This window comes from Aspergillus eucalypticola, assembly GCF_003184535.1.
Source record: "Aspergillus eucalypticola CBS 122712 chromosome Unknown BO83scaffold_18, whole genome shotgun sequence".
NCBI classification, from domain to species: Eukaryota; Fungi; Ascomycota; class Eurotiomycetes; order Eurotiales; family Aspergillaceae; genus Aspergillus; species Aspergillus eucalypticola.
In genome coordinates this window covers 748,917-765,668 of record NW_020290292.1, presented here as the reverse complement: position 1 = coordinate 765,668, position 16,752 = coordinate 748,917, and the positions used below count along the sequence as shown (strand labels likewise).

The window sequence follows — 16,752 nt, the reverse complement described above, 5'->3', positions numbered from 1 at the left end:
TAAATTATTCTATATATTTTTAAAAATTAAATTTTATTTAGTAAGTCCTGTTTTTTTCTATTAATTTTTTTATTAATTTTTTATTAATATCTTCAGTTTCTTTTTTCTTTTTTCTAGCTGGTTTTTATCTTATCATTTAGTAAGTCCTGTATTCTGATTATCTTCTTAGGGATTGCCGTCAGTGATTCTCTGAGTCTAGGATGTCACGTGACTTATGTGAGGCAGTCACATGGTGTATCATGTGATGACCGAGGTGTCACACCTACCTTCTATATTTGTGAATTAAAGATATAATTTTCATACTATCTCAGACTTCCCTTCTTATAAATAATCACATGCTTTGAAAGAATATATTAATACTAATTTAGGCTCTTTAATAATATAATAACTTTAAAAAAGTATGTATGTTTAGAGCTTGATATTTATTATATAATTTGATTAATATCTTTATTTAACAGCTTTGGTGGATTATCTTTGAGTTTTTATAATAAAATTTACTGATTTTAATATATATATTAAACTTAATTATAGTAAATTTGTAGTCGATAAATTATCTGTTTATAGATAAAGCTGGTATTTAAAAAAGTAAGAACATGGATACAATTATCTTGATTGAGATATTTTTAATATACTAATTTAGAGGAGATAGGCTCAAGAAAAGAAGATATCTTTAAAGATAATAGAAGTTAATGATAATCAAGTCTTATGTATTTATAGATTCTAATATATATTTAGCATAATCGAGCAGGTAGTATTTGCTGAGAGACTCACTGCTTAGAGGATCATGATCCCTGCAAATCTCCACCGTACTAATGAAATTACCGGGGGTCAACCAGTACTTCTGTGTGATAGAACAACCTAGGGGAGTTGTACACGCAAGGCCAAAAAGACCATCATTACCCGCAGCTACCTGCGGACCCTTAGAATCCTGCTTATATAGACATGTATACACGGGAGTAAGTGGTCGCTACCACTAATCTATTACATTCTGACACACCACTGTAGGTAAACTGGTCTAAGCTTAGTTAGGAAGGTAGGATGATTAGGCATATATTGTGGGGCAACGACCGTACACTTCATCAATGAATGTCATGTGACAAGACAAGTACCCATGTAAGTACTACTGTCACATGATATTTATGCAAGCTACCTTTCAACCACACCAGGTGGGGTTGAGTGGCTAAAGCACCTCTGTTGCAGCGAAACAACCCCCAAATACAAGATTTCGGACTTCCGCACCCACTATATGTGGTTATCACATATGAGGCATAGGAATGCTGAATTTATCACATGAAAGTGCTGCTAACATAGTGAGTGACCTTGGAATGAGGCACTGTATTTACTTGGGTGCCGGGTTTGGAAGAAGCCAAAGGCCGAAGGGAACAAAGGGGCCTCTGTGATCTTCGTCCTTAGCGAAGACGAAGCGATGTCTCATCGAGGTCTCACATCAGATAAAAGGGTCAGGCGTTTCCTGCCCGAACCTGTCGAAACCTCTTCCCGCAGTTCTAGGGACCCTAAGGCTTCCTTCCGAGAAACCAGCCCGTCGACACAGAAGGGCTCACGAGGCTCCAACGAACAGTCACCTAAACCTAAGAATAGCTCGCGTCAAATTGTAACAGAAAGGTCTCCGCAGCCTGTCCGCGATAGTTCTGGAACGAATGATATAGGTTCAGGGCCAGCGGTCAACGAAACCGTTAGCTTAACTGTGCCAACTGGGGTGGCCCGGGAAGACAAGCAATTCAAGAAAGAACCACGCTCCGTAGGTCCGAGAAACTCCGTGCTCCTGTTTCCGAGGAAATTCACACCACAACTCGTGGAGACTGGCAAACGATCGTTTCGGCGACACCAGATGAGGCATATTCATCACAGTGAAAGCATACCAGAAGCATTGCCTCGAATTCCAAACCACGAAAGTATTAGGGACCAATTCGCCGATGATGGCACCGGCATAGAAGAGTCTTGTTTTTCATATGCAAATTTGCAACGACGCCAGGAAACCAGAAGACATTCTTTCCGAATACCTGATCTTCCTGCAATTCCATCGAGTTGTAGTGAGGATTCTGATGACTCAGAAGTTTCTCCAGGGCCACCATCACTATCTACTACTCATCCTGGACCTTCTATGAAACAGAAGATTCATTTAAATGAGCGTCATGCAAATCAATTATCGGAGTATGTGGTAGCTCTAGCGGCCCATTCCGCAGAAAATCAACTAAAGGAGCAGGCCCTCGCGGCTTTCCCTAACGAACAAGTCTATCAGCCCGTGGATCATTTCGCAGTTGATAGAGAGGATGATGACTCTTCGAAGGATGAAAAGTTGCAAGTCCGTACAAACATATTCACATCAGGCATCCATCGAAGGGCCTCGTCCGCAGATCTGCCATGGGAACTCGAGTACTTGCGCAGGCATAAGGAGGAGGCCGAGATGTGTGATCGTGCTATGGCTGGAACAAAAGGGCTGCATTTCTCGCCTACTGATAGGCGACCTTTTGACGGAGTGAGCGGGTCTTGCGGAAACTGGGCCGGTGGGTTTGGTTTGACACAAACCAAGCCAGGCATAAGCCCGCCCATGCTTGGAGAGGATCTTGTATTTCCGCAAAGTGTTTCACCCGAAGCGACAATATGTGAGAGCAGCAATGTTGAACATTACATCACGCAAGACAAACAGTATCACAATGCTGGGCTTTGGTTTGCAGACCGCCACCTTTTCGATGATTCTGATGGTGGCGGCCTTTGGATGGGAACTTGTAAATCCAACAAGCGCCTTTCGCGGTTGGACGTTTCGAAGTCGTCGAGCCCGCGGTCAAGCGGCAATGCCGGTGGATATTCTCAATGCTCAACCGAAACCCTCACAGGTTATGAGAACCGGTCGTCATTGGATTTCTCAAGGGATGCCGAAAGTTTGGACTCGAGGCACACGAGACAACATGCTAGCGACCAGGACCTTGGTCATGAGTTGACTGATAGCTTTGTGACTCAGATCTACAATTATTTGTCCCTGGGCTATCCCTGTGTTGCTCGCTACTACGACCATGAGCTCAGTATCGTTTCTGGAATTTCTGTAGCAGATCTTAGACGTGATGATCTCAAGACAGATGCGAAGGGTTACGTCAGCGTCATGGATGAAGGTCCAACGGATTGGAAGGTAGAGAAGGGCCTATGTATGCGATGGATGGCACTGCGCTTATATATACAAGAGTGGGCTAGGAAACGGCCCAAAGCGGCTGACGACGGTATTCATGGAGCATGGGGGGTGTGTGAACGAAAGGGTAGCTGGGCCATCTGATACAGCTCTATTACGAAAGAAAGAACTGTCCTGAATCATATGTGAAGACTCAGGATACAAGATCTAGGTATGTCTCATATTCATGGGTGGCATTGTCGTCTTCTTTTGCAGGGTCCTAAGCGATGAAACCACGGCTGACACATCAATCGCATTGGTTCTTTCCAGACTAATACTATTTCAAACCTGCTGCCCATTTTGAAAGTATGTAGTAATCATTCCTCTCCGTCCCCCGTAGTCATGCCATCACCTGGTATGTTACTCCTGTGAGCTCTTTCATGCACAATGCCTGGGAAGATCTTTTGTTCTGGTATAGGGTCCGTGTTGAGCGTAGATTTGGCAGCAGTGCTAGTGCTGCTAGAAGATGTGCTGAACTCCCCAGGAGCAGTGGGACTTCTTGTTTCAGGATCTTGTGCTGATAAGCCGCCAACGGATGCACTTTTTCTGACATTTGGACTCGCGGCCTGCGGGTCTATGCAGTCATCTCGTACACCTGCTCTTTGGTACTGAGAAGTTGAAGAGTCATCGGTATAATCCAATGAAACTATGACAGCATAAGCACCAGATCACTCGGTACCTAGATATGTAAAAGCATACCTGAACCCGGATCACCTCGTACCTGAGGAAGCAGTGGCCCCGAAGATCCCCAGTGATTGATAGTGGCAACATTGGAACCTCTCAACCGAGCTGTTGTATCGTCTCCCGTGTTTGCATGTCGCTCGATCCTGAGGAACCTACAGTTAGCCAATATCCTCCTTCTGTAATAAATAGCACGGTATTATTTCACGTATGCCAAAGGATTGAAACCTACAGTGTCAATTCCCCGATCAAAGTTTCATGCCTAAACTGTTCACGAATGTCAGGAACATTGCTTTTGGCAACATTATTTCCTGCGACACCCTGTAGGCAGCAATTGTTGCCCAGCCATCTCTTCTTCAGAGATACTTCAAATCCACTTTGTTCGACTGAATGCTTGGCAAGCTCACACATATCTACCGCACTAAACTTGTAGATCTGCGCAGCGACTGAATATTCCTCGATAAGGGGCTCCTTGGTGAAAGCAAACTGCAAGGGATCGTCAGTAGACAAGGAAACGTTGAGGCCTCTCTTGAAAAAGTTTGCACAGGGGTTCTTGTCATAGGTTAGAAACAGCGCATTGTTACTAAGGGGTGACATAGCAATGCCTATCTGGTCGAGATAATATAGGTACTGCAGCAGGGGAACCTTCCTCAGAAGGATTCCATGACTGATACTATGGCAGCACAGAAATCCCACTGCAAGATGATCGGGATCCCCAGCCTCGCCACAGTGTGGCCTCAAGACAAATGTGTTAAAACCGCGTTGCTTGCGCCAGGTATTGAGAGATGCAATGTTGGCAAACATGAAATATAACCAATAGCTATACGGAGGGTTTTGTTTCGTATTCCATTCCCTTGGAATTGGATATTTCCTGTATAGTCGCCGCTCTGCTTTGCTCTCGTCGTCAACACTGTCAAACCCAACCACTCGTTGCAAAAAAATATGGAGCTTGGGGTGGCTATTTGGATCCTTTGTCACTTCGAACAATGGCTGGAAAACGTTTGTGATCACCTGCTCGAAATTCTCCATCATGCCGCTCGATTTGTACACATCATACAGCCGAGGTACCTGGATCAGCCAACGGACATTAGGAGAAAAGAGCTTATTGTCAACAACCCAGGCTGCAAGCTTGTCCCACTCCTGAATGGATCGTCCATATATGGAGATGCGCCATTCCACCATTTGGTATTTGCTTGATTCCAAGTCAGAGATTACTTCCTTCGTTATCTCGGCCAGATAGCGTCCCTTGATGAAATTATCTGTTTTCAAGAATATTTCACGCAGCCTTGATTCACCCACAGGGTTGTACTTGAGGTTAAACTTGTCAAAACGGTGAAAAGAATCGGTATGTGCCTATACCACACTTAGTAGCTAAATGGTCAAGGGTAATACTTTGAGACATACATGCATATCAAGCGTATCGATACTCAAGTCATAAGCCGTCAAATTAATACTCTCAAAGACTTCTCTCAGTGTCAGATGCTTGCCGTCTCGAAACAATACTACTTCGTCCGGGGATTTCTTCATCTTGCTCTTGATGAAACGAAGAAGGTGTTTCTGATTCATACACGCAGAGTGATGAACATGTGTGTCGACTTTTCGGACATTGTAAAAATCTCTATGAGGTACTTTCTTGCTGTCGGCGATCTCTTGGTATTCGTTTAGGAGGGCATAGAGCTGGAACTTCCCTTCCAAGTAGGAAAGCCGCTTGAACGCAAAGCTTTTAGCTGGGCCGTCTGTTGACACGTCCGTTACCGCATCAAGGTCCATATAAAAATCCCGCAGGGATGGGATATTGACCACAGGCTGTCGTAAATCAGCCGCTGCATCGTTTTCATAGACTTGATATACACTATTTTCATCCAGTCTGTATACCCAGCGGGACTCTGTAGGAAGCGGCAAGCAATGGGCCATGTCAAAATCTTCTCCAACGTCTTGCCCCATTTTCCGTCTTTTTTGATCGATACGGGAGCTATCGGCACTTCTACCAATGTCCCCCTCGTTATCCCAGGCTGGTTCCGGGGGAGGAGGGTATATCTCCCAGTCGGGATGATCTTTCGGGTTATCCTCAGGCCCCTGCAGAGACAGCTTTATATACTTCGCCCGGCGGTCGAGTAAGTTTTTCATCTTGCGACATATAACATTCAACTCAGAAGTGACCGCGCTGCTATCTGCTGAGATGTTCATCATACCCTGAACTGGCCCCAAGGAGTCGCTAGTATTCTCCACATTATGCGAACGTGACAAAGATGTTTCTTCCTTTTGGGGGCTCATGACATGCACTTCATGTGGCTCGGGATATTGTTGCGAAGCAGAAAAGTCAGTGGTATTTTTCCCAGCTGGGAGAGTCATTTCTGGTTTGTTGGCAGGGGAAACAGCAGTAACTTTAATAGCTGGAGGTGACCCTGCCATGTCTCTAGGATCAGAGTCGCCTACTAAAGTTGCCATAGCCGATACTTCGTTGTGATGATCCCCATCAAGGTTCCGAGATGCGATCTGGTGATGCTGGTAAAAGAGCTTTGCTTCAGCGTGGCTCATTGACTTTTCGAAGGCATAATCGTAGGTGGGAGTTTTCAATTGTATATCCCTTGGAAGAATACTTCCGGAATCTGTTTCTGTTGAATCAACGTCGCAGTTGTTCGGCTCAATCACTTCTATCCTTTCGTCACCAGGAACAAGCGATGGGCCGTCGACATTGTTGTTAGTTTGTAGATGAACACCATTTTCTGATGGATCTTGAGATGTGCTGGCATTGGCATCCAGCCTGAGAGCATGACCTGAGTGTGAAGAGGTCATCCCTTGACAACTGCTAGGGCAGTTTACACGAACAGGTGCTTCTGTACAATATTGTGACACTGGTCAGGTCCAAGCTGGCTGGACGAAATTTAGTATGAGCAAACTGAAGGCTTCACCGCTGAACGTAAACGTAAGTTTATGTAATTCCAAGTAATACCCGCTGGCTATTGCGCCTGTCGGGGACCAGAATGTATTGGTTGTATCAGACATTTTCATTTGATATGTACGTGCAGCTGGTAAGATAAATTAGAAGTTTCGCGGGGTAAATCTTTCATTGATTTGATATATACATACTAGCATTTGTATCTAATACCTTAGGTAGTACCTGCCTTGTTACTCGGCATTTCTTCCACACTACGCTATGCGCTGGCCCTAAATCTCGTCACATGATTCCACTCGCCACAGTACTATGATGTAATTAGTAGTTATTTTGTACCAAGCTAGTTCGGCTTGCAGAAAACACAGTAGTATGTGGTACCTCCCCATACACGTAATGTAATTTTGGAGAGCAACCCAAAAAACTATCGCTCTATCTAGGCAACTTCTAAACAGATGACAATTTACACCGTACAAACTGCAAATTAGATCTAATTCGACATGATTGTATTCTTGATCACCATAAACACAAAGTAGACCGAAAACCAAGTCATACAAATCCCCAATAAGTAATTTAACGAACTCTAATAACTTTCATACATTCCAAATCCCCTCGTAAGAGCAAAGTAGTAAATTATTATACTCAAATAGCCGGGAAGAAGATTTTCTAATCGAATACTATACAAGTACTGTAAAATCGCTTTGATCGATTAGAAGTCAAAATCCAGGATCAGCTACTAATCAGAGTGCTGCTGGTACAGCAGAAACAGAATCCGGTATAGGATGCAGTCCGTATGGTGTAAATGCCATCCGATTAGCAGCCACCTCTTTGTATCAATGCGGACTGGTGTAAGTTACTAAAACTATACTATTATGGGTTTATAGTTACTGAAGTTAAGTGTAAATGTAGATTCTGATACACAGTACTGTAGATTGTCATGCATGGCTTATTCGTGCCTGCCAATTGGCCGCAGTAAAGTAAGCCAGCGCCCCAGTAACTCGAACAAGCCGGGCCTAACTGTATAGCAACAACCTCAAGTCGCCTAGTAAAGGGCACTTGTGTGATTAGAACATCAAGAAGCATTTGTGGAGTGCTAAAGCTAGACCAGAGGCCCAGTCTTGAAGGTAACGCTCAAGTCAGGACTTTGTTGAAATTAACCCCTGAACTTTATTTTGTGGCTGGGGGTGGTTGGATGGTAGGCCTTAACTGCGTTTTAATTTACAAAATACGAAGTGCGGAGTATTTCAGTGGTATCTCAACTGAAGCCTGGCACGCTCATTATGTATTTATGTAGACATATTTCCCTTCTGCCGCCTTCGCCTCGATTCTTTATAGTAGTATATCCATAATGGACATCGTCTGCAGCCAGAAACATCCGGTTGCCCTGTTATGCCCACCTGGGCATCCCTCGGGCCCGATTTCTAGCCAGATCTACAGTAGGTAGTTACAGTGGGCAAGTTACCCGAGTGTTCGGTGTTCAAGGTGCCTGGGTACCTTATTCGTACTGATACTGTAAAGGGGAGTGCACCGCCTCGCCCAACTGTTGTTCCGGATTCCGGTGCTCCCCCCCATACTCCGTAGTGTGACGTATCCCGCTAGTCTGAACATGACTCCTAGGCAGACACAACTACTCCTATTTACCAAACTATCACCCGGTGTTCTTCCATACATACGATCATTTCTAGTTGATAAAGGTATACAATTCAATCTCGCTAGTGTCATACAGATTTGGAGCGTCACTTGTTACCTTTTGCCACGTCTGACAGGGAACAATTGTGTTAGGTTATTACACAGACATTTGAAGCTTTTGTGGTGAACCAGCTGGTAGATATGGCGACCCTGAACTTATCGGCAAATGGACCTTCGATATCAAAGAGCTATCAGAATGTCGTGAACTCTTCTTTTGCGGGTTCTGACACAAAATCTCCTACTTATGGACAATGGGCGATCTTCTCTGTCTCTACACCACTCGTCAATGCATTCCAGAAAGAGAGTTCTAACAAAGAAAGTGTCTTGAAGGTTCAAGATACCGGAGGTAAGTCTTCCCCACTAACTAAATGAAACTTTAACTGACTATTTTTCACAAGCCGGGGAATTGGCGGATCTTATCGATGAATTTTCAGAAGGGAAAATACAGTTCGCTTATGTCAAGGTTGTAGATCCGAACACGGGTCTTCCCAAGAATGTTCTCATTGCCTGGTGCGGCGAAGGTGTTCCTGAACGGACAAAAGGATATTTTACCAGTCATTTGTCTGCCGTTTCGAAGTTTTTGCACGTTAGTTCACACTTGCCCCATTCCTACTTCTTATCTGACTCAAATATCTACCAGGGATACCATGTACAGATAACTGCTCGCTCGGATGGAGACCTAACCGCCGAAGGAATCATACAGAAAGTTGGCGACTCATCCGGCGCAAAGTACACCCCAGGTACAGCTCAACAACCATCCTTGACGCCCAAGCCGCCGATATCGACGAAGCCTGTTTTCACCCCTAGCCGAACTGCTGGCATTGATCTGAGAGCGGGGGGATCGGGCCCACAGCGGGTAGTCCGGAGCCATGATGACAATGATGGCTGGGGCCCTGATGCGCCACCTGTTACTAGGACCGAACTTGAAAAGGTCCAACCAGCCTATAAGCCGACGAAGGTTGATATCCAAAAACTGAGGTCAGAGCCAAGAGATGCCACGGCCGTGAATGACGCGCAGCGTTCTGAGGATCGTGGCGATATTGTCAAAGGCGGTTACCAACCTGTTGGGAAGGTAGATATTGCCACAATCCGGAAACAGGCCCGCGAAGCAGGCAACTTTAGTGATGATAAGCCAGAGCCTGTGCGGGGTGCATATGAGCCCGTCGGAAAAGTCGACATCGCTGCAATTCGGTCCAAAGTACAGAAGCCAAGCGTTTCTACAGCTGACAACGAGCGCGGCTCTCACGAATTGACTAATGCAGCGCCATCCAGCAGTTCCGAGCGTCTGAGCAGCTTACCGAAGCCGAAAGTGGCGAACAAGTTCGGTATTAATTCAGCGTTCGTGGGTACAAAACCGCCTCTGCCTGTTGTCCCTTCTACAAAGCCGGGCTCGTCTACCGCACAGATTGGCAGTGCAAGCCGTACATTTGCCGATGAGGGTGGAAAGACGCCGGCACAACTCTGGGCAGAGAGGAAAGCTAAAGAGCGTGGACAAGAGAATGTATCGGCCCCGCTACCGTCTAATGGCGCCACTGCCATCAACCAGGAAAGTGAAAAGGGGGAATGGAAGAGTTCCTATAGCGGCAAAACTTGGGCCCCGGTTCAGACCACTAACACCGGCAAGTCCTTCGATAGTGACGTTCCCCAGCCGTACCAGGCGTCAGATTCTGCTCCTACTGAGTCGACCCAAATTGATACCCAAACTCCCCAACCAAGTGTCAGTGCTATCAGGGATCAATTTTCTCAAGGCCCTGCGCCAGACTCTCCTCTGGTACGAGAAAATGCCAAGAATAGCAGCCATTCCATTCCTTTACCTGGCCTGCGGGTCGATTCTCAGGACTTGGAAGCTCCTCAAGAGTCTGTAACTCGTCAAGAGCTTCCCACCCCGCCGCAACAGCCTCGATCTCCAACCCCACCCAGTCCGGAGCGCGAAACTTCCCCAATACGCGTTGCCCTACCCGTGGGTAAAGGACCTACTGATGTTCACGAGGAGCAACGCTCGCCACCTGTGATACCCATCGGAAGTCTACAAGACGCAGTGCCCAAAGAAGAGGAGCTGGAGGATGATGTGCATGACATTGGACGGGCGACAGCCCAAGCTACTGTTGGTGATGAAATGCAAGAAGACGGGATTAGAGCTCTCGTACAGTATGATTACGAGAAAGCAGAAGATAATGAGATCGAACTGAAGGAAGGCGAGTACGTTACTAATATCGAAATGGTCGATCAGGACTGGTGGTTAGGGTCGAACGCCCAGGGAGATAGAGGTCTTTTCCCCAGCAATTATGTGGAAGTAGTTGCAGATGAGGAACAGACCCAGGCGGCTTCAGGACGTCACGAAGATACGGTTGAATTGGATTCTCCAGTACCTGTCACGAAAGTCACTGAATCTCCGGCTCCGGCTCCGGCTCCGGCTCCCGTGCCAATCAATGAGTCTACTGCGACGGCTCTGTATGACTATGAAGCCGCTGAAGATAACGAACTCAGCTTTCCTGAGGGCGCTGAAATAACTAACATTGTAAGTCGTGATTATTCGAGCCTATAAATCTCGATGCTCCCTTTTCCCCTCTTCCCAGCATATGGGGAAGCCTCCAATCATTGATAGCTAATCTTCTGGGCGATTGCCTATGTCCTCCAGGAATTCCCCGATGATGATTGGTGGTTTGGTGAGTACCTTGGTAAGAAGGGGCTCTTCCCAGCCAACTATGTGCAACTTGCGAAATAATTGCCGTGCAATCCTTGTCTACTGCAGACTCGCTGAGTGCGACACCCGAACGTGGCCGAGTTGAGCATGAAGAAATCAACTGGCGAGGGGAAAAGAACAGAAGTATTTCTGCGAAGGTGCAACTTTCCTTGGCAGGTCGTTGTTTGGGGGAGGGGCGTGTTTCCTACCTTTGGTGCTTTGTAAATGTACTTAGTATGCACTTGTCATCAATTCATAGTGTATAGTTTCGAGCCTTGTACTGTTTGGTCAGCGGGGTCAAATATTTCTAGGTCGAGAAGAAGGGTGTTGTTGGTATATGCAAGACTTCACTGAAGAAGGAAGTGGCTGAAGCTCAAAACAACATGGGTGCATAGCAGTACCGTGACTCTGAATAGAGGCCCAGAAAGCTGATGGACCGCTGTTAAAACGAACGAATCAGAAGGTAGAAAGCGGTGCCGCTGCTCATTAGTAATAATCACATGACATCCTGATCTAACTCTACTGCACATGAAATCCGGCGGAGTGAACCACTGAGGGTACTACAGAAAAGGATAAAGGGCGCTGCCCGAGTTGCATACTTCGTTATTTCTCGTTATTTCTTCTTCAATATTTGAAGCATTGAAAGAAAGGTTAGCCCCGCTTTCTTTGAATGTTGACAGAGATATTGTGAGCATACAGCACCTAACATGAAACTGTACTTCTCAGTTATTATTTTCCCCAGTATTGCAAGAAGACCATCCACGTTTGATTAAGACATTGGGGCCTGTATCACTGGGCACTTTTACAACGATGACAGCTCTTAGCGAAGATTTGCTTGTGACTGTGAACAAGCTTCAAGATCTTGTCTTTAATACGATCGGAAATGACTCTCTTGACTTGCCGCAGATTGTAAGTTCCTTCAATACTCACCCGGCAAGGGTCCGCCCATGCTATGGTGCTAATAATCTGTGCAGGTTGTTGTGGGCTCTCAGTCATCTGGCAAATCGTCCGTACTTGAGAACATTGTTGGCAGAGACTTCTTACCACGAGGAAGCGGTATAGTCACGAGGCGCCCGTTGATCCTCCAACTCATAAATATTCCCAGCGAACGGCACGACAAGCCCGAAAGCGATGAGGTTCATATACCCCATACAGCAGCAAGTGTGGCGGGACAGTATGAGTGGGCAGAATTTCACCATCTCCCTGGCCGCAAATTCGATGACTTCGCCTTGGTTAAGCAAGAGATTGAAGCGGAGACCGCAAGGATAGCTGGAAGCAACAAAGGAATTAATAGACAGCCCATCAACCTCAAGATATTTTCACCGCACGTACTCAATCTTACCATGGTTGACTTGCCGGGGTTGACGAAAGTGCCTATCGGGGACCAACCTTCCGACATTGAAAAGCAAACACGGGCTCTAATACTTGAATACATAGCGAAGCCGAACAGTATCATCTTAGCTGTTTCGCCTGCTAATGTTGACCTTGTGAATTCTGAAGCTTTGAAGCTTGCTCGTCAAGTGGACGCCATGGGTCGAAGGACAATTGGAGTTTTGACGAAACTGGACCTCATGGATCATGGCACGAACGCCATGGACATTCTCTCTGGGCGGGTCTATCCTTTGAAGCTCGGATTTATTGGAGTTGTTAATCGATCACAACAAGACATCCAATCTGGGAAATCACTGTCTGACGCATTGCACGCCGAAGTCGATTTCTTCCGACATCACCCAGCCTATAGGAATATGGCGAACCGTTGCGGTACGCAGTTTCTTGCGAAAACCCTGAATACCACCTTAATGTCCCATATTCGGGATCGGCTGCCCGACATCAAAGCGCGTCTTAACACTCTCATGGGTCAAACTCAGCAAGAACTTGCAAGCTATGGCAACAAACAGTTCAGCGGAAAGGAACATCGTGGATCCCTTATTCTACAGCTTATGACGCGCTTCGCCTCGTCTTTCATATCTTCCATCGATGGAACGTCCTCCGAAATATCAACCAAGGAACTCTGTGGAGGGGCGAGGATATATTATATCTTCAACTCCGTTTTCGGCAACTCTCTCGAAACAATCGATCCTACCCACAACTTAACTGTTACTGACATCAGAACTGCTATTCGGAACTCAACTGGTCCACGTCCGAGCCTATTTGTTCCGGAGCTCGCTTTTGACCTGCTTGTCAAACCTCAAATAAAAATGCTAGAAGCTCCTAGCCAGAGGTGTGTTGAATTGGTCTATGAGGAACTCATAAAGATTTGTCATACGTGCGGCTCGCAGGAATTGCTTCGTTTTCCACGGCTTCAAGCGAAACTGATAGAGGTGGTGTCTGACCTTCTTCGTGAGCGTTTGGGACCGTGCTCAGCTTATGTTGAATCGCTCATTTCCATACAGAGGGCATATATCAATACAAACCATCCTAACTTCCTCGGTGCAGCAGCGGCTATGTCGTCTGTCATGCAGAACAGGCAAGAACAGGAGAGACGGGCAGCGCTAGCCGATGACCGGAAAAAGCGCGAGAAGAGACGATTGAAAGAACTCGGAGCGGTGAATGGGAACCCGCCAGCATCCCCTGAGGATGAGGACGAACAGCATGCAGATTCTAAGACGCAAAATATTCCCATCAGGAGTCAACCTCCGAGAAATACCAGAAGCATGTCCCCTCACTTTGGCAAAGGACAAGAAGGTGGCGTGACCGCAACCTTGAATGGAGCCCATGCACAGTATCAAACTGCTTTTGGGACAGCCAATACCACTCGTGATTCGTTCCTTAACTACTTCTTCGGTAAGGACGGCGCGCAACCTACCAGCTCATTGCCTCAGCTGTCGGGACAGAGCCGTCCATATACCAATGTCAATGAAGCAAGCATTAGTCACAGCACTCGCCGGACTGATATACGTTCCCCTATCATGTCAACTGATGAGTTCCCACCTCCTATGGAATTTACCGGTGATGTCGGAGCTGCCGTAAGTTTCTCGTACCCTTTGTTACACGAAAGACATGTGCTGATCATCATTGTAGCCGAAGGACGACCCCGAAGCTGTCCTCTCCGACCGTGAACTGTTAGAGACCGAGCTGATTAGTCGACTCATATCTTCTTACTTCAACATCGTTAGAGAGACCATCGCAGATCAAGTTCCTAAGGCTATCATGCATCTCCTTGTCAACCACAGCAAGGATGTTGTGCAAAATAGACTCGTGAGTGAACTCTATAAGGAAGATTTATTTGCAGAGCTTCTTTACGAGGATGATGGCATCAAGGCGGAGAGGGAGAAGTGCGAGAGATTGCTGGATACCTACAAGGAGGCAGCGAAGATTGTCGGAGAAGTCCTGTAACATTATCGATGAAAGAGCAGACTGAGGACCATCAGCTTGCGCTATCAGCCAAGACAATATCCAGCTTCTGGCCTTCTGAATCCCGGGGTCCGGATGATGTCGCACATTTTTGTATTTATAGTTTTGACATATTATCATCACCTGCGGAAATCCACAGTTACCCCATGCGGAGCAATAGAGAAGCAGTGGTGGCGAGTAGTCAATAAAAAAAACTAGGTGTTGTCTATTAATCGCCATCGATGCGTCGAAGTTAATAGATGTCAGGACTACGCGGTATTACGCATTCCAATGTATACATATGTCTATAAAGCTCAAGCCAATTCTTGAGGCACATGCACCAACATACACAATCCACTCAGATGTATATATATGCACATTTCTGTCTTTATGTCTGGAAGACCTTCCTGGCCGTAATAACGACGTGTAAGATAATCCTAGCGAAACATGACTGCTTTAATCGTTTTTAGCAGTTTTAACCTTGGGGCGCGCACCCTCAATGCCATATAAGGCGCCCCCCATGAAAACAAACAATGCGCCCATGAGCACACCTGGTGAAAGGGCATTCCCAAACAGATAGATGGAGAGGAGAAGAGAAACAAGCTTCCGAACATTAAGAACAACGGTGACTGTTAAAGAAGATGACTTTGCGGAGAGGCGATGGACTCCTCGTATGCACAAGTACTGCGTCAGCGCATTAATCAGAAGGTAGATTACACGTGTCGGGACACATGTGGATATTGAGTGCAATTGAAAATAATCCTTCAGAATCGGAATCTGCCGTAATACACCGCCGGGTATTGACGCAAAACGCCATCCCTCGCACGACTCTTCCGAGGAACTGATGCCTTCAAGACCGGCCGATGATGCATGGCTCGGAGGACCCATTCCGGTCATGCCCAAAATCTCAGGCCCAGAAGTTGGGGGATATGTCGAGAAAAGCATTCGCCATTGGCTCACAAGTTGTGCATAAGCGGGTAAAAATAGCGGTAGTGATAGGGTGTGAGAGTAGAATAGAGCTTCTTTCCAGTGGTCTCGGCCGTACTTTGCGTAGAGCCTGTCCGCATATATCCCCTGGAAAGCCGAGAGTATCATCGCTAGAGCAAGGATGGTGAACCCAACCAATGTCGTGGTTGCAGAAGTGTTTTCAACATTCATAGACTGGCCTTTAGCCTTGGCATCTGCTAAAGCAGCAGTGACAACACCCAAAGTAAGCATTAGAACCGCGAGTATTTGCCCTCGCGAATATCTCTTAGCATTGAACAAGTAGCCGATAATCATAGACGCTACTGGGCCCCCAGATCTTAGAATAATGTGCAACGGAACTGAGATCCTATAGGCAAAGGCCCAGTTGTTGAGAAGATTGACTGTAACGAAAAACGCTGTGTAGACTAGCCATGATCTTAGTGGAATGGCACGCGGACTAAGATATAGTGAATGAGGTCCCGCTGACACAGAGAGAAAGCCAGGAACCGTTAGGACTGCAGTTAGAAGGAATTGAGCAAAGGTTATCAGAGGACCTTGAGCGAAAACGTTAGAGAAACCTGGGATAGGAATGGTTGGTTGATGGAGACTAAATACCAGAGCTTGGCTGGTCTCTGTACAGAAGTCAGTTTCGTTCAAACCCCTTTGAATTGCGGAGGCACTTACTTGATGATTGCTTCAAGTGCAAAAACCTACCATCTGGCGTCAGTAGCGGAACGTAGCCATACCTGGGCACATACTCACGTTGGCGCAACAGCCACCAAAAATCAAGGAGAACATCAAAATTATATTTGTCCATTGAGGCAGTACAGTATGAGTGGTAGCACATATTACACTTGTTAAGTGCCCAGAAGTGGCACCTGTAGGGCCCATAACCTCATTATTCCTTTTTGCCTGCTTCGGGACCATTCCAGCATCCACATTGTTTATCGCATTACCTGAAGTTAAAGTAGTTTCAAGCTTATAGTCAGCACCCGGTTTACTCTCTGTCTGTGTCGAAACGGGGTTACGGTCATAAACCGTATCCTTTCGAGCGGACATTTGCTGGCCGTGTTCTGTAGCAGACAAGAGAACGACTTGAGGTCCAGAATGAGACAAGGATAATGCAGAATTGGAACGAGAGTGACGAGAGACTTGGGCTCTGGTCGAGACGTGATTATGTTATACGTGTTCTTGGTTTGGTTACCTAACAGCAGGTATTACTTACCGTATGTGGTATAGCGTGCATATTTCGGAGAAAGTGACCGCTAACATTAGATGCTGGCGACCTACTAGCAGCCTCGGCGGCCAGGCATGCTGCTATCCGCC

At 46.3% G+C, this 16,752-nt stretch overlaps 5 protein-coding genes across 5 annotated transcripts; 3 read left to right on the top strand and 2 right to left on the bottom strand.

Moving 5' to 3' along the window:
* The first annotated feature begins 1,170 nt into the window (after positions 1–1,170).
* On the top strand, positions 1,171–3,729 carry BO83DRAFT_364492 (uncharacterized protein). The gene has a single exon (XM_025529622.1). It carries the CDS (start codon positions 1,427–1,429, stop codon positions 3,284–3,286), a length of 1,860 nt encoding a protein of 619 aa, XP_025386570.1. The 5' UTR covers positions 1,171–1,426; the 3' UTR covers positions 3,287–3,729.
* On the bottom strand, positions 3,360–6,879 carry BO83DRAFT_379947 (AMP deaminase). Its single transcript, XM_025531625.1, has 4 exons — positions 5,267–6,879; positions 4,095–5,215; positions 3,881–4,008; positions 3,360–3,827 (listed from the first exon to the last, which is right to left on the bottom strand). Exons 1-4 carry the CDS (start codon positions 6,656–6,658, stop codon positions 3,499–3,501), a joined length of 2,970 nt encoding a protein of 989 aa, XP_025386569.1. The 5' UTR covers positions 6,659–6,879; the 3' UTR covers positions 3,360–3,498.
* A 1,706-nt stretch (positions 6,880–8,585) lies between these two features.
* BO83DRAFT_448706 (putative actin binding protein) lies at positions 8,586–11,322 on the top strand (the record flags this gene model as incomplete). The annotated part of the gene is made up of 4 exons (XM_025536694.1): positions 8,586–8,790; positions 8,843–9,030; positions 9,085–10,962; positions 11,050–11,322. The coding sequence occupies 4 exons, from the start codon at positions 8,586–8,588 to the stop codon at positions 11,167–11,169; spliced, it is 2,391 nt and encodes a 796-aa protein (XP_025386568.1). The 3' UTR covers positions 11,170–11,322.
* Positions 11,323–11,690: 368 nt separating this feature from the next.
* Positions 11,691–14,718, top strand: BO83DRAFT_341540 (dynamin-related GTPase DNM1). Its single transcript, XM_025528626.1, has 4 exons — positions 11,691–11,777; positions 11,854–12,036; positions 12,102–14,093; positions 14,149–14,718. The coding sequence occupies exons 2-4, from the start codon at positions 11,938–11,940 to the stop codon at positions 14,461–14,463; spliced, it is 2,406 nt and encodes an 801-aa protein (XP_025386567.1). The 5' UTR covers positions 11,691–11,777; positions 11,854–11,937; the 3' UTR covers positions 14,464–14,718.
* Positions 14,719–14,852: 134 nt separating this feature from the next.
* BO83DRAFT_341539 (putative UPD-GlcNAc transporter (Mnn2-2)) lies at positions 14,853–16,579 on the bottom strand. The gene is made up of 4 exons (XM_025528625.1): positions 16,189–16,579; positions 16,111–16,136; positions 16,042–16,058; positions 14,853–15,980 (listed from the first exon to the last, which is right to left on the bottom strand). Exons 1-4 carry the CDS (start codon positions 16,483–16,485, stop codon positions 14,917–14,919), a joined length of 1,404 nt encoding a protein of 467 aa, XP_025386566.1. The 5' UTR covers positions 16,486–16,579; the 3' UTR covers positions 14,853–14,916.
* Between the last annotated feature and the right edge of the window lie 173 nt (positions 16,580–16,752).